At 42.0% G+C, this 17,038-nt stretch overlaps 1 protein-coding gene across 1 annotated transcript; it reads right to left on the bottom strand.

Annotated features, from left to right (window-relative positions):
• Window positions 1–757: 757 nt before the first annotated feature.
• LOC131462483 (solute carrier family 25 member 36-A-like) lies at window positions 758–16,606 on the bottom strand. The gene is made up of 7 exons (XM_058633738.1): window positions 16,207–16,606; window positions 13,364–13,528; window positions 12,836–12,913; window positions 7,804–7,904; window positions 3,675–3,741; window positions 3,070–3,359; window positions 758–2,287 (listed from the first exon to the last, which is right to left on the bottom strand). Exons 1-7 carry the CDS (start codon window positions 16,245–16,247, stop codon window positions 2,094–2,096), a joined length of 936 nt encoding a protein of 311 aa, XP_058489721.1. The 5' UTR covers window positions 16,248–16,606; the 3' UTR covers window positions 758–2,093.
• Window positions 16,607–17,038: the final 432 nt, after the last annotated feature.

Genomic DNA, 17,038 nt, shown 5'->3' with positions numbered 1-17,038 from the left:
ACAAAAAGACAGTACAGCCAGGACTGGCTCCACCCATCAGTCAGCTGATTGGTCAACAGAAAAACATCTATTTTCATACAGATCTGATGTTTTGGTGAGAAAAAATAACTGAGCTGGAAAATGTCGATGTTGTCGTTCGTTGTCATGGCAACCTGCACAACATTGCACTGGGTAGCTTGCTGGCGTGGCCATCGGACACGGCCCACACCCACCTACCAAGTAAAGGTACTCGCCTGACCCTGAACTGTACCGTACCGGACTGAACCGCACTATACCGTATTGGACTGTACTGCATGTTTGGACGCCTACAGTGCTGGAGACACGTTGGGACGTCTAGTGATGGAGACACATATTTGGACGTCTACAGTGATGGAGACACATTTGGACGTCTACAGTGGAGACACATGTTGGGACGTCTACAGTGACGGAGACACATGTTGGGACGTCTACAGTGACGGAGACACATGTTGGGACGTCTACAGTGACGGAGACACATGTTGGGACGTCTACAGTGACGGAGACACATGTTGGGACGTCTACAGTGACGGAGACACATGTTGGGACGTCTACAGTGACGGAGACACATGTTGGGACGTCTACAGTGATGGAGACACATGTTGGGACGTCTACAGTGATGGAGACACATGTTGGGAATGCCGGATACTTGTTTCCGTTATTGTTTTGGTGGCTAATGCCAATGGTTGGAATGCTGAGTCTATTATTATATCTAAGATATCGTTTCCCCGTTTCTGACGTTTTCATGTATGAATCTTTGGAATCGGGTAAAAAATGGAGGAAGAGATTGTGATGGAACTTGGTGGACACAGGAATAATCTCGTGGGGAATCGCTGAGACAGTCAGACATTTACATGCGCAGTTTAATCTAAGGCCGTAGTCCGACTAAGACAGCAATCAGACAACCTGCTGAGTCTGAGTTTACATGTGGAGAGAAAATCCTTTTATTAGCCGTGTACGTCTGATTGTGACTCCGTAGGTGGCGCTGTATCGCTCTATTAGCTAGTGCGTATTGGATCGTGTTGACCTTCACGTCACAGAAAAACAAAGAGTTAGCGGTGAGATGGAGCGTGTTGTACATGTTCAGTGTTCAGCACGGTATGATTTCACAGTTCTGCAGTTTAACTTCAGGACAGTTTACCTGACGCTCTTATAATATAGATGTAAACTCACCTGAGTTCACTGTGTTCCAGTTGAGAATGTCCGGCTAGCTACTAGCTCGTTAGATGGTGTTTGTGCACACACACACACACACACGCACGCTGGATAGCAACGTAGCTGTGCGCTGCTGCTAACTCAGGAAAGTGGACGGATGTAGAAGATTTCATTTCCTTCTTGTCTACCTTTGACCTTGGTTGCTATGGCTACTGTGTGAGAGATTTGTGTGTTTTTTCAATAGGAAAACAGAAACATAAAATCAGGTTTGATGCATTAAATGAGTTTTTGTGCGAAGTTGCCAAAAAACGCAAGACAGAAGAAAAACTAAAGGACCTTTGTAACAAGCGTGGGAGCTAGTTATAATTAAAGCCTCCACCTTGTGCATAACATTTTTATGTAAGCTCCGCCTCCTCCTGCACCCATTAATCATGTACTACTGTACATCCTGTCTTCACACAAGGCACATTCACTTTACTCTCTCTCTTATACCAACTACTGAACGCTCGCTTGCTCACGACTGATGTTGAAATGCAGCACGACAACAAATCGTGATGTTGCAAAGACTAATCTTTGTATTTCTCTGTGATTAAAGGCAGAATAACTTCCATCCTTCAGCCCTCTGAATCTGAGGCTGCCGTGTTTAGAACCAAAGGGAAAAAGGGGATGGAATGGAAATCAAAAACAGTGAAAACCGGATGCAAGGACCTTTTCAATCCCCCTCGTGTTTGACCCTTTGGATACGAAACAAACTACAGACTGATTTTTAACAAGCGCTCTCATCACTGAGCAGAAAGGTGGCTGTGAGGCTGTCCCTGTCCTCTGGCTCACTGGTGTGCAGTAGCTCTTTTTTATGTCCTTTGCTCCCTCTTTAAACAGGAGCAGGGTTACACATACACATGTCTGAAGAGACGGGCGGGACCTTAGCCGTTCAGGAGGTAGACCACCAACTCATAGGTGCACATCATGATGGCCGTGTTGGGAATCTGCCGTACCAGGTGAGTGGTGAGGCCTCGGTACAGGGCGCGATAGCCCTCTTCTTTGGGCACAGTTGTTAGAGTCTGGAAAAAGGAGCGATACTTTGTGCCCTCTTCACGTAGCCTGGTGCGGATCACTTCTGCAAAAGTAACAAAAACATGAATGGAGTCTGTTATGGGTGAGTCAAAATATAGATATGGTGATATATGGTTGTCCTTCCTCGTATAGAACGATATTTAAATGAATAAATGAACAGGCTCTAACAGCGACACTGCTCTGATGAATGAGAGGTTAAGAGAGGCCACGTCCACATTTCTACACTCTGCCCTCCATCCTAGATCAATCCTGCACTTTACACTTCACACTTCTGTGACTTTTCATCAGTGAGAGTACCTGCTCCTTTTTTAGTGCCTGCTCTTGCTGAGCCGATACTCTACGTGATGTCGTCAGACGTCAGAGTGCCGTCACTGGAAGAGTCGTGAGCTCGACATCAGACATAAGAGTCAAACTGAACAATGATGAACTGTTGATCAGTTTAAAAGACTCAAAAATCCTGAAACTTGTGTTAATCCCCGACTTTTAACAAGGAAATGTCTAAAATCTCAACATTTATCAGAGGAGTCTGTTGTAGTGAGCAACACTGACTGAGTCTGTACTGAACTAATATTTTTAATCACAGCAGTTTCGTGCAGCCCTGATATGACTCCGCCCACATTGAGGAGGTACTATAGTAATGGAAAACTAAACTCATGGACTCATGTATTATGATGTATCTATATCTACAAGATTCTCTTGTAATATCTTAAATTATCGCAGAATGGTTGTATCGTGATATCATTGGTATCATGGTCCATGTATCGTGGATCATGTATACTGAGATTCTCATCCCTGGAGTCTATGTCTGCTTTTTTGGATTCTCACCGTGAGGATAAGCGATAGTTGTGGCACAGGTCTTGGAGGTGGCAGCGGCGAGCATCATCCCAACAAAGTCGGACGGATCTCTGGTCACCTCCTCGTCCTCCTGCATGTTCTGTGGTGCCTTGGCCTCAATGAGGCGCCGTTTAATGTTCTCATAGATCACAAAGTGGATCACAGTCTCTGAGATGCCGGCGTAGGAGGCCGACATCCCTCTGTAGAAGCCTCGCAGGCCGTCGGTCTGGTACACCCTCCGCACGCACTCAAACGCACTCATCCTGCGCTCGCCGCGGTTCCTGAGGATCAAAAAAGACTAAAGGATGAAAACAGAAAAACACAAGAGAGAGAGAGAGCACAGATCTTTGTCACCTGTGTTTTACACAGGCATAATTCATCGACGATCATTACGAATTTCGTTGATGACGTTAATTTTTTATCGGTAAAACGAATGTAGCTTATGTTGCGTAGTCAGTGGACAACTGTAGAGCGACAATTCCAGAGGCTGGGGAGACGAGGAGCCTGCGATGTCTTTTAGGGTTAGCGTACGTGAGAAATCTTGTTGGGCTTTACACAAATAATGAATTTGAAAATATTCAAGTGTGTATGTTTACCTTGCGTCCAGCTGCAGACGAGTCTTTATGAGCCATATTGGATTAGTTGTGGTGATGGCCGTGAAACCTGCGGAAGAAAAAAAAAGGCCTGGATCATATTTTTGTACAAAATCTAGAAACGTGTCAAACTGTCTGTGACACAGAAAACTTTATCTTTACATCGATAACAAATGCTGTTTAAAGTGCATTCATGTAGCTCAAGTTAATGTAAACAAGACCTTCGGCTCAGAGAGAGCTCTATCAACTATGTGTGGTAACAGTAACTGTCATGCAAACAGTGAAAGAAGAGACTTCCTCAGGAGTGAGTGAGTGTGTGTGTGTGTGTGTAGAGAGGGAGAGAGAAGCAGATACACAAGAGGAGGGAGGATCTGTGGTGAGTACTCACGCAGACTCAAGTAACTCCTCACAGATGCAGCTAGAGACCCCTGGTGGTGCGGGGGTCTCCTGCCCTTGCGAGAGGAGAGCTAAAACAGACACAGGCTTGTGTGTAGCGGAAAAGACCTGCATGCAACCATTTCACTTCAACCAAATTTCCCCAACAGGATTTAAACCCAACATGTTCATGGAAAATGACCAAGACAGCACAAGGGTGGAAGCAAACAGCTAGAAACACAACAATTCAGCATATTAACAATAACTAATGACGACACAGAGAGACAGAGACAGAGAGAGAGAGAGGGAAAGAAGTGATGATGAAAGGCAGCTTGTGATTTATCATGCGATTCTCTGGATTTCCTAGTCACTGATTACAGATTTCTACTCGGTAGCGAGCTCATTAGCACACAAGAGCATGTTATCTAGCGTCTGTTACATCATTGAGTTATTAAAGGCTTTTCTGTTTACTGTTTCAGTCCCGTCTGCCTCATGTGACTGGATTTATAGTCTTTCCTGTTTGTGTAATTTAACGTCATGCACACAAATCAATAATGTTTTTTAAGAGAGTTCCTAGTTTCATCATTTGTTTGAATCAGTTTCCATCATGATTTCTCTGAACAATCCATCGATCCACATCAGACTCCAACTAACAAAACAACAAAGCGGTGCTTCTTGCTCCACATGAGTCTGTGTTGTCGTGTTCTACAGTTTCAGTCCCGTCATCCTCAAGGTGCATCCTCAGGACACTCGACAGGCGACAGTCACTCCTTCAGCTAAGTGGTGCAGCAGTGAAACGAGTCCCCCCAGAACAGTGTTTTGTGTGTTGATTAAAACAATAACCATCCAGCACTAGTTTCTGTGACTGTATAATCAAATAAGAACAGTTAGTATGCAGTGTGACAGCGCCACATACAGGCCTGGCATGTGTACGACAGCTTTTAGAGTTTTTTGGGGAGTTTTGTGGATAAAGAAATTTCATTGTGCACGGGAAAATCTTTTTGGAATGACAAAATAGTTTGTAAAGGAAAAGTTCCATTTCTGTGCGGATAAGACGTTTTAAACTAAAGTAAGTCCAGTTGCCTAAGTCTTAACTTTTAAAGACTTAAACGTTTAATCACAACAGTAACTGATCATCTTGTACCTACAAATGTTAAAATGTGCTTATACAGAAGGTCACGTGACATAAGAGCTAAGCGGTGTCTTTTTTGTCTTGACGTTAGCCTCTGCTAACTGGAAATATGGACGACTGCCACTCATTTCATTTAAAAATAAATAATAATAATGCTCACACAGAAACTGTAAAACAAGGACTTAGACCCACAGAGTACGGTTTATATGTTCTGTACACAAAACCACTTTGAGTCTAAAACGTTTGTTAAAACATCATAAAAATATCGTCCAGGTATCAAAATTAATCAACCTCCAACACATGAGTTTACATGAGGGGGAGGAGTTTAAATAATGATGATAATAATGATGATAATAATGATAAATAATCTTCATTTATTTAGAACTTAAGTTAATTAGCCTTTGATAAGCACATCATTTTCAGGCTAAACACAAAGCTCCACATGGAGGAGAGAAGACATGATTTCTGCTGTCAATGACATTTCTGATTATTTTATTAATATTTCAGCACCTCTACTTCTGTAAAGTGTAGACATATGAATGTATTGGTTCTTTCTCTTGGTAATCTCTACAGACTTTTGAGATTAGGGATTTCTTCATCACGTTTAATCACAGATGTTCTATAGTTCACTATTTTGCAAGTAAAACAATATTAAAGTCCAAACAAAGAGCAATTCTTAGCAGTGTATCCTGAATGGGAATTATTATTATTTAGATTATTTCATATGTAAGTGCAATGAGCCTGAGGCAATTCAAGGTCTACAGAAGGTCTTCTTGGTTTCATACAGGTTATGTTTTAGGGTTGGGCAAATGAAGGAACCTGATCGCAGTGTTAACATACAGTATGTCAACAGCTTCAGTTATTATATCATATTCATTTATTCATCTTTATTTGCTTTATCCTGCACGAGGGCCACATGGTGCCAGTCCTAGCTGGGGTTTAAGTAGGGCAAAATTATTATTATAATTATATCATTTAAAAAAAAAAAAGTGAGTAAAGCTCAGAAATTCTTGTAATAGCTTTTATTTCCATACACGCTAAAACACAGGCTACACTGCTCATTATATTCCAGATGAAAACGTGAATAAAAATGAATATTCTCTGCATATTTCTTCACAAACAAAGATCTTGGCTTCCTGTGAATCAATGAACTAATACTGAGTTGTATAAGCTCCGTTTTTAAGAACTGCTTCACATGTGTGTTGCATGGAGTCGACCGACTTCCTCCAGCTCAGGACAATGGGACTACATTCCACAATTCCTCTGCATTTACAGCATTTTTGATGTCACCCCACAGGTTTGCTATGAGATTCTGGTCCACTCTATAACGTTAATCTTATATTTTTTGCTCACTTACTGGTGTGTTTGGGATCACTGTCTTGTAGAAACACTCATTTCAAGGGCATTTCCTCTTGGGCCAAAGGAAAATGACCTTTTCAAGTATTTTGAAGTATTTTGAAGTATTTTGAAGTATTTGGATGTATTTAAACAGATCCATGATCCCTGACAGTATAGAGTGAGATCATGATGCTTGTGCCACCATGCTTCACTGTTGTATTCAGTGTTTGTGCTCGTCTGACAAACTGCCTGCAAAGAACAAGCTTACTTTGATCAGTCCACCATTTCTCTTTTGGCCAGTCCATGTGTTATTTTGCTAATTGTAAACTCTTCAGCACATTTCTCAACAACGCGCCGATAGCTTGGCTTCACATAGAGCGCTTTTAACACAGCACAATATTGTAAAATTCTTCTCTTTTTAAGCTCTAAAGCTAATATCTATTCCTACCAAGTGTTCAGCCATTGGTCTCTGTGGCAGAGGTCGACTAATCTCTGCTGTAAAAATACGGCCCCCGCACAAATATGTACTGACACATACTGACCTTGACCCAGTAATGCTGTGCTCAAAGTAACAACCCTGTGACAGATTCACACACACACACACACGCTGCTTTTCTGACCCACATTCCCATCTGGATCACAGTGACATGAGAGTAGACAAGCTCCGCCTGACACACCAAGAATTTGAGAATATACACATAATATTTAAATGCGGCCTCTAAGCTTGCTGCAGGTTTAATTAAAGAGCCTGACACTGCAGTCTATTTAACAAAAGGGTGGAGGAAATAAGATAAGGGATGAGCTGACACGATACTCTGTATCAGTTTAATACTAAAATCACCAGACTGGACATCAGATAAAAAATAACAAACAAAACATGACATATGGCAACAAGCTTTAAAGAGAGATTACTGTCCTGTTATAGCTGCATCAGTACAGATGTCATTAACAACTAAGATGTTTAAAAGGGGTAAAAAACTCAGTAAAAAACTCAGACATCAGTATTGTGTGTAAAGAGTTATCCCTAAATATCCCTAAATAAAGTAAATGCACAGTTTCAGGAGAGTCACGGGTGGCGTAGTTCAAATACTGCATGCTCTCTACAAGTGGATAAATAGATCCACTATTATATGCAACAAGCTAACCAGCACTAACCAGCACTAACCAGTCAAGATCTATTTACTCGTCAATTCTTACAAGCAGAGTGCAAACGTTGACTTGTTTTCCATCTATTGAAAAGCAGTACATGATGGTGCATGTCACCGTTTTACCCCGATATATAGTTACCTGCCGCTGCTGCTGACACCATGTGAACTTGTATGGAGTCAGGCTCCAACAAGCCATTCAGCTTCTCTTTGGCAGCGGAGTAAGCAGCAAAGTAGATGGCTCTGTTGAAAGTTCAAAAACAACAAAAGGTCAGTGGTACGGTCTAAACACGGGAAACCAATCAGGACTTTTTCATGATTCACAGGGATTTTAATGGCAAGAATAAAACACAGAACATAGGTGAAATAAATGTAAGTGGACAGTTTTCCGTCATGAATTATGCAGCAGATGTGTGTGTGTGTGTGTGTGTGTGAGTAAAACACAGCCTTTTAAGATTAAAACATAAAAAGTTCATACATGTTCCACAGTTGTACATTTTATGGACCATTTTCTTTCATTTAAAGTTGTCAGGTGTAAACCAGATTACACATATATACATATGTATAATCTCTAATCTGTTTGTTTGTTGTTTTAAAAAGGTTTTCCATGAACACGGCATAGTTTCAGGAACATAAACAGACAGAATGAAGAAAGAAAGGTCGACAAAGGAAAGAAAATAAACGTGAAGCACAGTCCCTTAGTTGCCCTAAATCAGAGGTCACTGACAGGCGGACTGCGGTCCGAGTCCGGACCCAGACGCCGTCCTATATGGACCTGGACCTACAGTCAATAAATTATTTAAGTATTTTAAATTTTGACAGGCACTTCCATTTTGACCGGTGCAGCTTCTCTAGACTTTACGGTAATGGTTTAGCGAATCCGGAAATCCACTGACCAATTGCATTGGAGTTAAGCCATCCCACGTGATGCCACTAAAGCCAATCAATTTTGTGAACATCGCGACTCTGAATACAGACAGATGAAGGAGGTGCGGCGCGAGTGACAGACTCTCCGTCTGTCTGTGAGCGACACAGCGGGACACGAGTGAGCCAGAGACAAATAACCAAACATGGCACTTTCTAAGAAGAGAAAAGTGGACAGTGAAAACTTTCACCCCTGAATGGACAGACTCATTCATGTTCATTCTTCCCTCTGGAGTCTGTCTCATCTGCTCAGAGACCGTGGCAACGTGAAACTGAGTTTTTGACCAAACACATCCACTCACAGAAAATAAGCACTAAAATAAATTAAAAACAAATAAAGAGCGAAGAAAATAATACATATCTTCAGTATTAGATATCTGTATAATTGTACAAAAGTGATAATAAATATTGTCGAATTGTTCTTTATTTGATCAGACAGTCAGTTGTTGATGACATGCAGACGTTGATACAACTACTAGGGTACTTCAGTATGTATCCCACTACTACATTACATTACATTACATGTCATTTAACAGACGCTTTTATCCAAAGCGACTTACAAGGGAATTGAGTACAATCAGCCAGGGGTGGAGTTGAACTTGCGCCCATGATGTCTTTTGCACACAGGGTACTGGTCTTAACCACTGAGCCACTCCACCCCACTACTAAATCATAAACGCAAGTTAGACATGATGACGTTCTGTACCTTTGCTTGAGGAAATGTTCTCTAACTGGACCTTTTAGAATTTGAGTTGAAACGAGCCAGAGAAATATTCCTGCCCTCATGAAGAAATGTTAATTTTGAGTGATCACTGCACATAATCCAAGTGTCCAAACAAAGCACTTGTCATTTTCATACCCTGCACCTCTCCAAATGCCGGCTAAGGGCTGTGCAATATGTGTTTGTGATGGACATAAATGATTTTATTTTGCCTGAATAATAAATAAAAAACAAAAAAGGGTCAGACTGGGAATAGCTGCAGAATGACCTGAGCTTAGCTGACTTGTTTTCTTTTTTTCTTATTTTTTACCAAGAATATTGTGTTCTTTTCCCAGGATTTAATATTAATCTCTAGTCAGTCAGTGCATGTAGTCCTTTTGTGTTTTACTGTAAAAGGTGGTTAGTTTCAGTTTACATTACAGCTTATTTCCACATGACCTCATTAAACTGTGGCCGGTCAGGTCCAGCTAAATGAGCCGTCTCAATAAACCAGCCGAGCAAAACAAAGAGGACTTCCAGTGGAAAAGCACATCTCATTAAGAGGCTTTTTAATGATCATGTTTATAATTATTATTAGAATGATTCTATTTTCTCTTCTAGCAGCTGAAGTCGTGAAGACTGACGAGCTGATTATTCCTACAACCATGAGTGAAATGTGTCATCATTACAGCTCCACTCTTCAGTCACGTGACATGCTGACCAAACACTCAACACACACTCAGCACTGGGACCTGCACCACTGCCATTAGCCACCACTTTGCCTGTGTCCCAAACACAGAGACAGATGTATTTGAACTAACTGCAGTCAGTTCAGGAGCACGTCCACGTGCACATACTGCCAACACTGTTTCTTTAAAACAGAGAATGCATGGTGTCTAAATGGCCCTGTTACACACACACACACACACACACACACACAGGAAGACTAATGTTTATTTATGGCTCAATTAAGACATGTGACATCATGAACATCACGTGACAATGAGACAATGTTTTTGTCATGGGCTGCCAAGTAGAAAGGGAACTTGGCTTGTAACTGGAGGGTCATCGGTTCAAGTCCCCACCAGGTCAAAAAGAGCTGGGGTACCCCTGAGCAAGGTACCCAACCCCCATTGCTCCCGGGCACTGCACAGTGTGGCAGCCCACTGCTCCTAATTCTAGGATGGGTCAAATGCAGAGAAATAATTTCCCTAAGGCGATTAACAAAGTATAAGATTGAGATTTCTGCTCCCTGCTCAGAGGGTAAAGGGTTAAAGTTAAAGGTAAAGTAAACATTCAGGGTGGAGCACTGAACATAGCCGGTACCTCCACAGCTCTATTCTAGCTTGTACAACACTTGATACTTAATACACTTGACATGAAACATCCAGCAGCTCAGCTGCTTTACATTTGTTTTGATACTAGAGTTCAAACTTGAAGGTTTTTCATTGCTGTTGTTTCATTATATGTTGTTATAACTAAGCCTAGAGTGACCACTTTTTTTGAAATGATTATAACTGATGGGTCAGGTTTTGTTAGGTTGTGGGTTAGTCATCAGACTAGTTTGTCTAATCTCATCTTTCTCTGCAGTGCAGATGAAAGCAGAGAATCAAAGTGGAAACATGTACAATTGTGGCTTCATGCATATCCAACAACATGGCGAGTGCAATGGCATTGTCAAGAAAATGACAGTCGTGAAGTCAAATACAAGGCGGCGCGTCTCGTTTGTGGTGAACAGAGTTGCAAAATCGTGCATTTTCTATGGGAACGAACAGCAGGATATTTTCAAGATCATTAAAGTACATTTCTCAAATCAATCATTTGTGATCAGCGGGGTAACATGTAACTATTGATTTAAAGGTTATTTAAATGACTACATGGTGCTGCAAACATGATAATGTTGGCAAAGTTATTTATTTTGTATTTATTCACACTGTGGGTCTCACAGGGATACTGTATATCACACTGTTGCAAGGCCCCAAAAAACAAACAAATCGATTTACACTTTTATCATAACAGCTGTCCAGGGTGCACCCCGCCTATCGCACCATGTAGCTGACATTGGCACAGCACCCCCCCGCGACCCTCTGGTGGAGGATAAAGCGGTAGATAATGACTGACTTTTATCATAAGACTTTTAATATTGTAACTGTGTCCGACTTCCTGTCCTGCTTTTCATCCAAAAACAATGTTTCCAACTAAATGATGTATTTAGCAAGTATTCAGACTGTTCTCAGTCACTGGACAGTGCACATTAGGGCTGCACGATATTAGAAAAAAACTGACATTGCCTTTTGGTTTTTTGGCGATGCTAAAAAAATCTAAGAATTCTCACCAGATGACTTAAATAGCTGAGTTTGGAGAGAATTAGGTTGATTCACCAAGGTCAATGAACTTGTCATACCCTTTTGGTTTAGTAGCTTTTTAGAAGAAGAAGTAACGTCGCTTCCAGTCCTGTCATGTGTACGACAACCGGCCGAGAGATTTCCTCAAACAACTGTTTGAAAACCGCAAAGAAAAAGATCTTTTACATTTCACTTGTTTATCGCTCATCTTCAGCGTGGTGTGTGAGGGAGGGGCTGACTGCTCAGAGAGTGAGCGAGAGGGAGAGACAAAGAGAGGGAGAGAAAAGAGAGGGAGAGAGAAGAGAGGGAGAGAGAGAGAAGAGAGAGAGAGAGAGAGAGAAGAGAGGGAGGAGAGAGAGAGAGAGAGAGAGAGAAGAGAGAGAGAGAGAGAGAGAGAGAGAGAGAGAGAGGGAGAGAGAAGAGAGGGAGAGAGAAGAGAGGGAGAGAGAGAGAAGAGAGGGAGAGAGAGAGAGAGAGAGAAGAGAGGGAGAGGGAGAGAGAGAGAAGAGAGGGAGAGAGAGAGAGAGAGAAGAGAGGGAGAGGGAGAGAGAGAGAAGAGAGGGAGAGAGAGAGAAGAGAGGGAGGGAGAGAGAGAGAGAGAAGAGAGGGAGAGAGAGAGAAGAGAGAGATGCTTTTGTTCTAAAATAAAACATCCTGTGACTATTACACATTGTGATGACGATGCTCAGACGACACATCGTGCAGCACTAACGCACATCAAGCAAGAACACTCACAACAACACTCGTTCTGATTGGTTCACTGTGAATCACCAACACTCTGAATGTGACATTAAAAAAAGTTCTAGACATATTTAGGGTCTTTTTTTGTATGCAAAAACATATAGGCCAATTATGTAAAATAGGTAATGGCGTCATTCAGTAACTTTTAGTACCTTAAATAGCTACTTTTCCTCGCAAAGGAGTAATCGTTTGAAATAATAGTGATTTCAATTTTGAGCCAAATAATGGTGATTATGGGTTTTTTTTCCATAACCAAGCAGCCCTGGAATAAACAGGAGAACAAAGTGCTTGGATGTAAAGCTAATGCTGAGGCTACGTCACACTAGCCGTCATATCAGCACACAAACATTCTACGGGAATATAAATAAGACTGATGTTGGGAGCAGAGCAGTGCATGTTCAGTGTGAAGCTGGGGAAACTGATTTGTCTGCAAATAAATACCAGTCAATCATATACCAGCTGACCTGGAGGGTGCCACGCCCACCAAGTTTGGTCCCAACCCCCTGAAGAGTGAGCGAGGGCCTTCTTTCTCCAAAATCAATCTGTTTATAAAAGACACAAACAAAACAAAAAAAATATCATCAATCATCTCAATTTGTTGTAACAAACAGATTTTAACATTAGTCTATAATGATTCTACAGTTTAACAAAAACATATTGGTTTGTTCATAATTTGTAATGTAAAAACATACCTCATTAACTCTAAAATCTCTTTATAGGTTATGATGCGATCATTTTACTGGTCCCGCCCACTTGCCATCAAATTGTGCCGTTTGTGGCCCCGGAACTACAATGAGTTTGACACCAACACACACATTATAATATAATGTGTGTGCAGATTAACATGGAATAAGAAACACTAACAACATACAACAGACACAAACTGTTGTATGTTGTTAATGTTTTCAATTCACAGAAATAATGTATGTGACATACATATCATGGGCATCGTAGTCATGTGTGTGTGTGTGTGATAAATGCTGATAACTCACTTGAGACAGTGCAGGGGGCCTGGAGGGGTCACGCGGGCCACACTGGCCCCGTTGACTGTACTGAGCTGAACCTCAGACACGTAGAGGGTGATGGAGGACGACTGTAGTCGTGTCTTCACGACTTCTAGAGGACAAGTCAATATGGCTCCGACTGTGCCTCCACATCTGGCAGGAAGACAGGGACGGACAGAGTGAAAGGTGAGTCAGCAAAAAGACAGATAGCAACAGTCCTTTGAAACAACCTGAATCGTGTCTCTAACTATTAAAGAATTAAAACCCCACCCATGAAGGTATTCAAGGTGAGTGGCAATTAGGGATGCACCGATCCGATATTTGTATCGAGTATCTGTCCCGATATTGAAGAAAATTCTAGATCAGGTATCAGTGACAATGGGCCGATCTATTCAGTCTAATTCAATTCAATTCAATTCAATTTTATTTGTATAGCCAATTTTATATAACCCAGAGAAAAACCCTCGTCTCTCACATGAGATTTTAATGATCTGTCCCCCAGTCATGATTTACTGATCTTCACCAAAATTAACTTATTGACAGCATTATGCATTTCACGGACTAAGCCATGTTAACAGGTCGGGGGGCTACTCGGCAAAATCAAGCAACGTTTCCCGTCAGAGATGAATCAGAAAGTGAAATCACATTCATATTTGTGGTGTCCGAAGACGAGCAAGCGTGCGAGTGAAAAGCAGCCGGTGTGTGAACGTTGGCACAGCAGCGGCGCACACCACACATCGAGTGTGACCCAGGCATATAAAGTGATCTCACTGAAGTGATCTATTAATGTTTGAGGTGTGATATAGTGCTTTCTTCTCAGTGCCTGCTGAGGTCATAGATCAAACGAGTAGCTTTGAGGGAAAACCCCACAACTCATATATCAGAACATGCTTTTCATGGCTTATCTAAGCATTCCGAGTAAACATGGTGAGGAAAAATGCAAAAAAAAACATTTCCAACAGGGATGAACAGAGAACAAAGATCCCAGGAAGATTGTGTTGCTGTTGATGTGCACCAATCAGCTGAAACATTCTAGTTGTTTTGATACTCAGGATTTATTTATTCATGTCTATATTAAATATTCTTGTTCTTTCCCACAACAAATATGGTTGCAATTGTGCAGTGACAATCAGACATGGGTTGATAACCTGTGACAGGGTTTACGTGATATTAAAATGATCAAAACCACACACAAAAACAGAATAGAATAAAATTTAAAGTCATACCATGCCGAAGGTACGAGCTGTTTTATCACTATATCGGCAAAAAGTCAAACACTGCATATCCCTAGATAATATGCATCATTTGTTGCCATGAAATTTCTATTTGTGAAACTGACAATGCAAAATATATCAGTACCAAGTAAGAATCATTAGGCACTTGCAATACCTGTCAACATAAGCATAAACTTATCATATTGTTCAGCTCTGTCTGTCTAGAAGCAAGAATTGTGTAAACAATCATGTGTGTCATATAACTGCATTCAAATCAGGTTGATGCAAAAGTAGCCCCAGAGTCACACTGGGAAGACCAGCAGTAAAGACTAGACAAGTGGACTACTCTTCTCTGTACTCACACAGCTCACATGTTGCATCAGTCACACTGCAGCGTGTCTGTCTGTCTGTCTGTCTGCCTGCCTGTCTGTCTGTCTGTGGTAGGTTCATGTGATCCACCCATTCTCTTACATTTCTCATTCAAACAGCAAAGTCTGCACTGCACACACTGGTGCCATGAGTGGGTCACCTGCCCACTTTGAAGGCCGTCTAGCAACATCGTTGGCGATTGACACACAAACAGACATCGATGCAAACGTCGTCAAAGTCGACGCAGAGACAAAAACGACTGTTTATCAAAGTATGAGAAGAATTTGAGAGGAAAAATCTGCCAAGTGACACCGTGACCTAGATAAGTGTGTAACGTCGCTGCTGTAAACTGCATACAGATCAAAGGAAGGTGAGGGCAAGGTCTGCCTGCATTCATTTCTCCATGTGCTTTTCAACCAATACCTCTCACAGTTCTAGACCTAACACCAGCACCTGGACTCGTCAAATACCCATTCACACACTGGCGGGAGAAACCATCTGGATCAATGTGGGGATACTGTGAGGATAAGTGTCTTTCCTTTTGGCAAGTAGACTGGCAGAGGACGGTATCAAACCCACAACCTTCAAGTTTAAAGTCTGTCAGGGGAACTATTGGACACTTATGTGATTAAGAGATATTCCTTCAATTTACTATATTGAGCTTCACTGACACTTTCTGCTCGAATATAAACTAGCTCCTCTGTCTGTAGTTGTTTCAGTCGTTGACTAAATAAGGGATTCAAAGTGGCCTACAATGAAAAATGAGGGGGACATTCAAAAGGTGTGAAGCCACCTGTCTGTGCTCCACGGTTCATTCGTCGCTAAATACACTTGAGACCTCTGCAGACAGCGACTACACTCGGTTAATAGAGAGACAACGATAACCGACAGTGACTGAAAGCACAGGGAAGGTCAATGACGATGCGTTCACTTTGTAACTGTGTGTTCACGTGCACGTTGTGTTAAACTGAAGAAGTAAGTAACGTGTTATATAAATCACGCGCGAGCGCAGTCCATTCATCCTCTGCAGTGTCATTGCGACGCGTGACATTGAGCTCCCACGCGTACACGGACACGTAACGTTAGCTGACAGCTGACACACCGATGCTAACACGGACGCTCGCGTGAACCCAGGACGTCAAACCGGGTCCTAGTGTCACACAAACACACACACTAGCATGTGTAGCTTCGGTGGGTTCATAGCGACAGTTAGCAGGGAGCTAGCTAGCTCGTGTCGTGAATACTCACCCTCCAGCAAACAGATGAACCAAAGTATCTCTTTGACTCATTGTATATCATATTCAGGGACCGTCCACGGGACACACCACGCGGAGACACCGGGAGAATGACGTCCCAACACCGAGTATGTTCCTTAGATGTGTTTGAGGTCAGTGGCTTTGATGTTCACAGCTAACGTTGCTAGCTTGCGTAAGGAGCTATCGGAGCTAATGGCTTTCCGTCGGTAACGGTCGGTGCCCGAGCGACAGATCCGCGGCGTCTCCTTGTGAAGCAGGGTAACACTCATCCACCATAGCGTGGGTCCCCGGGTGCGTGAGCTCAGTCCAGCCTCGTCGGGAGCAAATATCCGTGACTGCGTGGACACAACAACGACGCTTCCAGCCTCAGTGGACTCCTGTGGGCCAGGTCGTCGAATGGGAACGCGCCAAACAGAGGCGCTGATTGGCTGAGGAGCCAATGAACCCGCCCCCTTCACTAATGTATAGTGTGGTGGAGCTTTTATTTTGAAGGAGGGCAGAAATCATTTAGCAGGTGATGAAGAAAAAGAGAAATTACAAGGTTAAACAAAATCAGCCAGTTTATTTTAGAATTTAACTGAAACGCTCACATCATTGTTTGTGCAGGTGTGGTCATCCAGAGACAATAATACACTCTTTATTTTCAAAAAAGAGAAACAACCTTTGTTGAAGTGGCTGACCTGACATAAGGGATCTTCTTTTCAAAATAAAATAAAACAACTGAATTCAATAAAAACAAAACAGCAACCATAAAGGTTCTGGGAATGTCTATTGGTGCTTCCAAAAGTTAATGTAGTTAATTTAGTTAATGTAGCACAACACTG

Source organism: Solea solea, chromosome 7 (genome assembly GCF_958295425.1).
Source record: "Solea solea chromosome 7, fSolSol10.1, whole genome shotgun sequence".
Lineage (NCBI taxonomy): Eukaryota > Metazoa > Chordata > Actinopteri > Pleuronectiformes > Soleidae > Solea > Solea solea.
This window is presented reverse-complemented; position numbering and strand designations above follow the sequence as displayed.

What these genes read in the sequence shown, in the direction of transcription:
- LOC131462483 (XM_058633738.1), bottom strand. Translation starts at nt 16,247, where the DNA reads ATGAGTCAAAGAGATACTTTGGTTCATCTGTTTGCTGGAGG. An exon ending in GTTCATCTGTTTGCTGGAGG is followed by an intron (nt 13,529 to 16,206) that starts GTGAGTATTCAC and finishes TCTTCCTGCCAG; the next exon opens with ATGTGGAGGCACAGTCGGAG. An exon ending in GTGGGCGTGGCACCCTCCAG is followed by an intron (nt 7,905 to 12,835) that starts GTCAGCTGGTAT and finishes AACTTTCAACAG; the next exon opens with AGCCATCTACTTTGCTGCTT.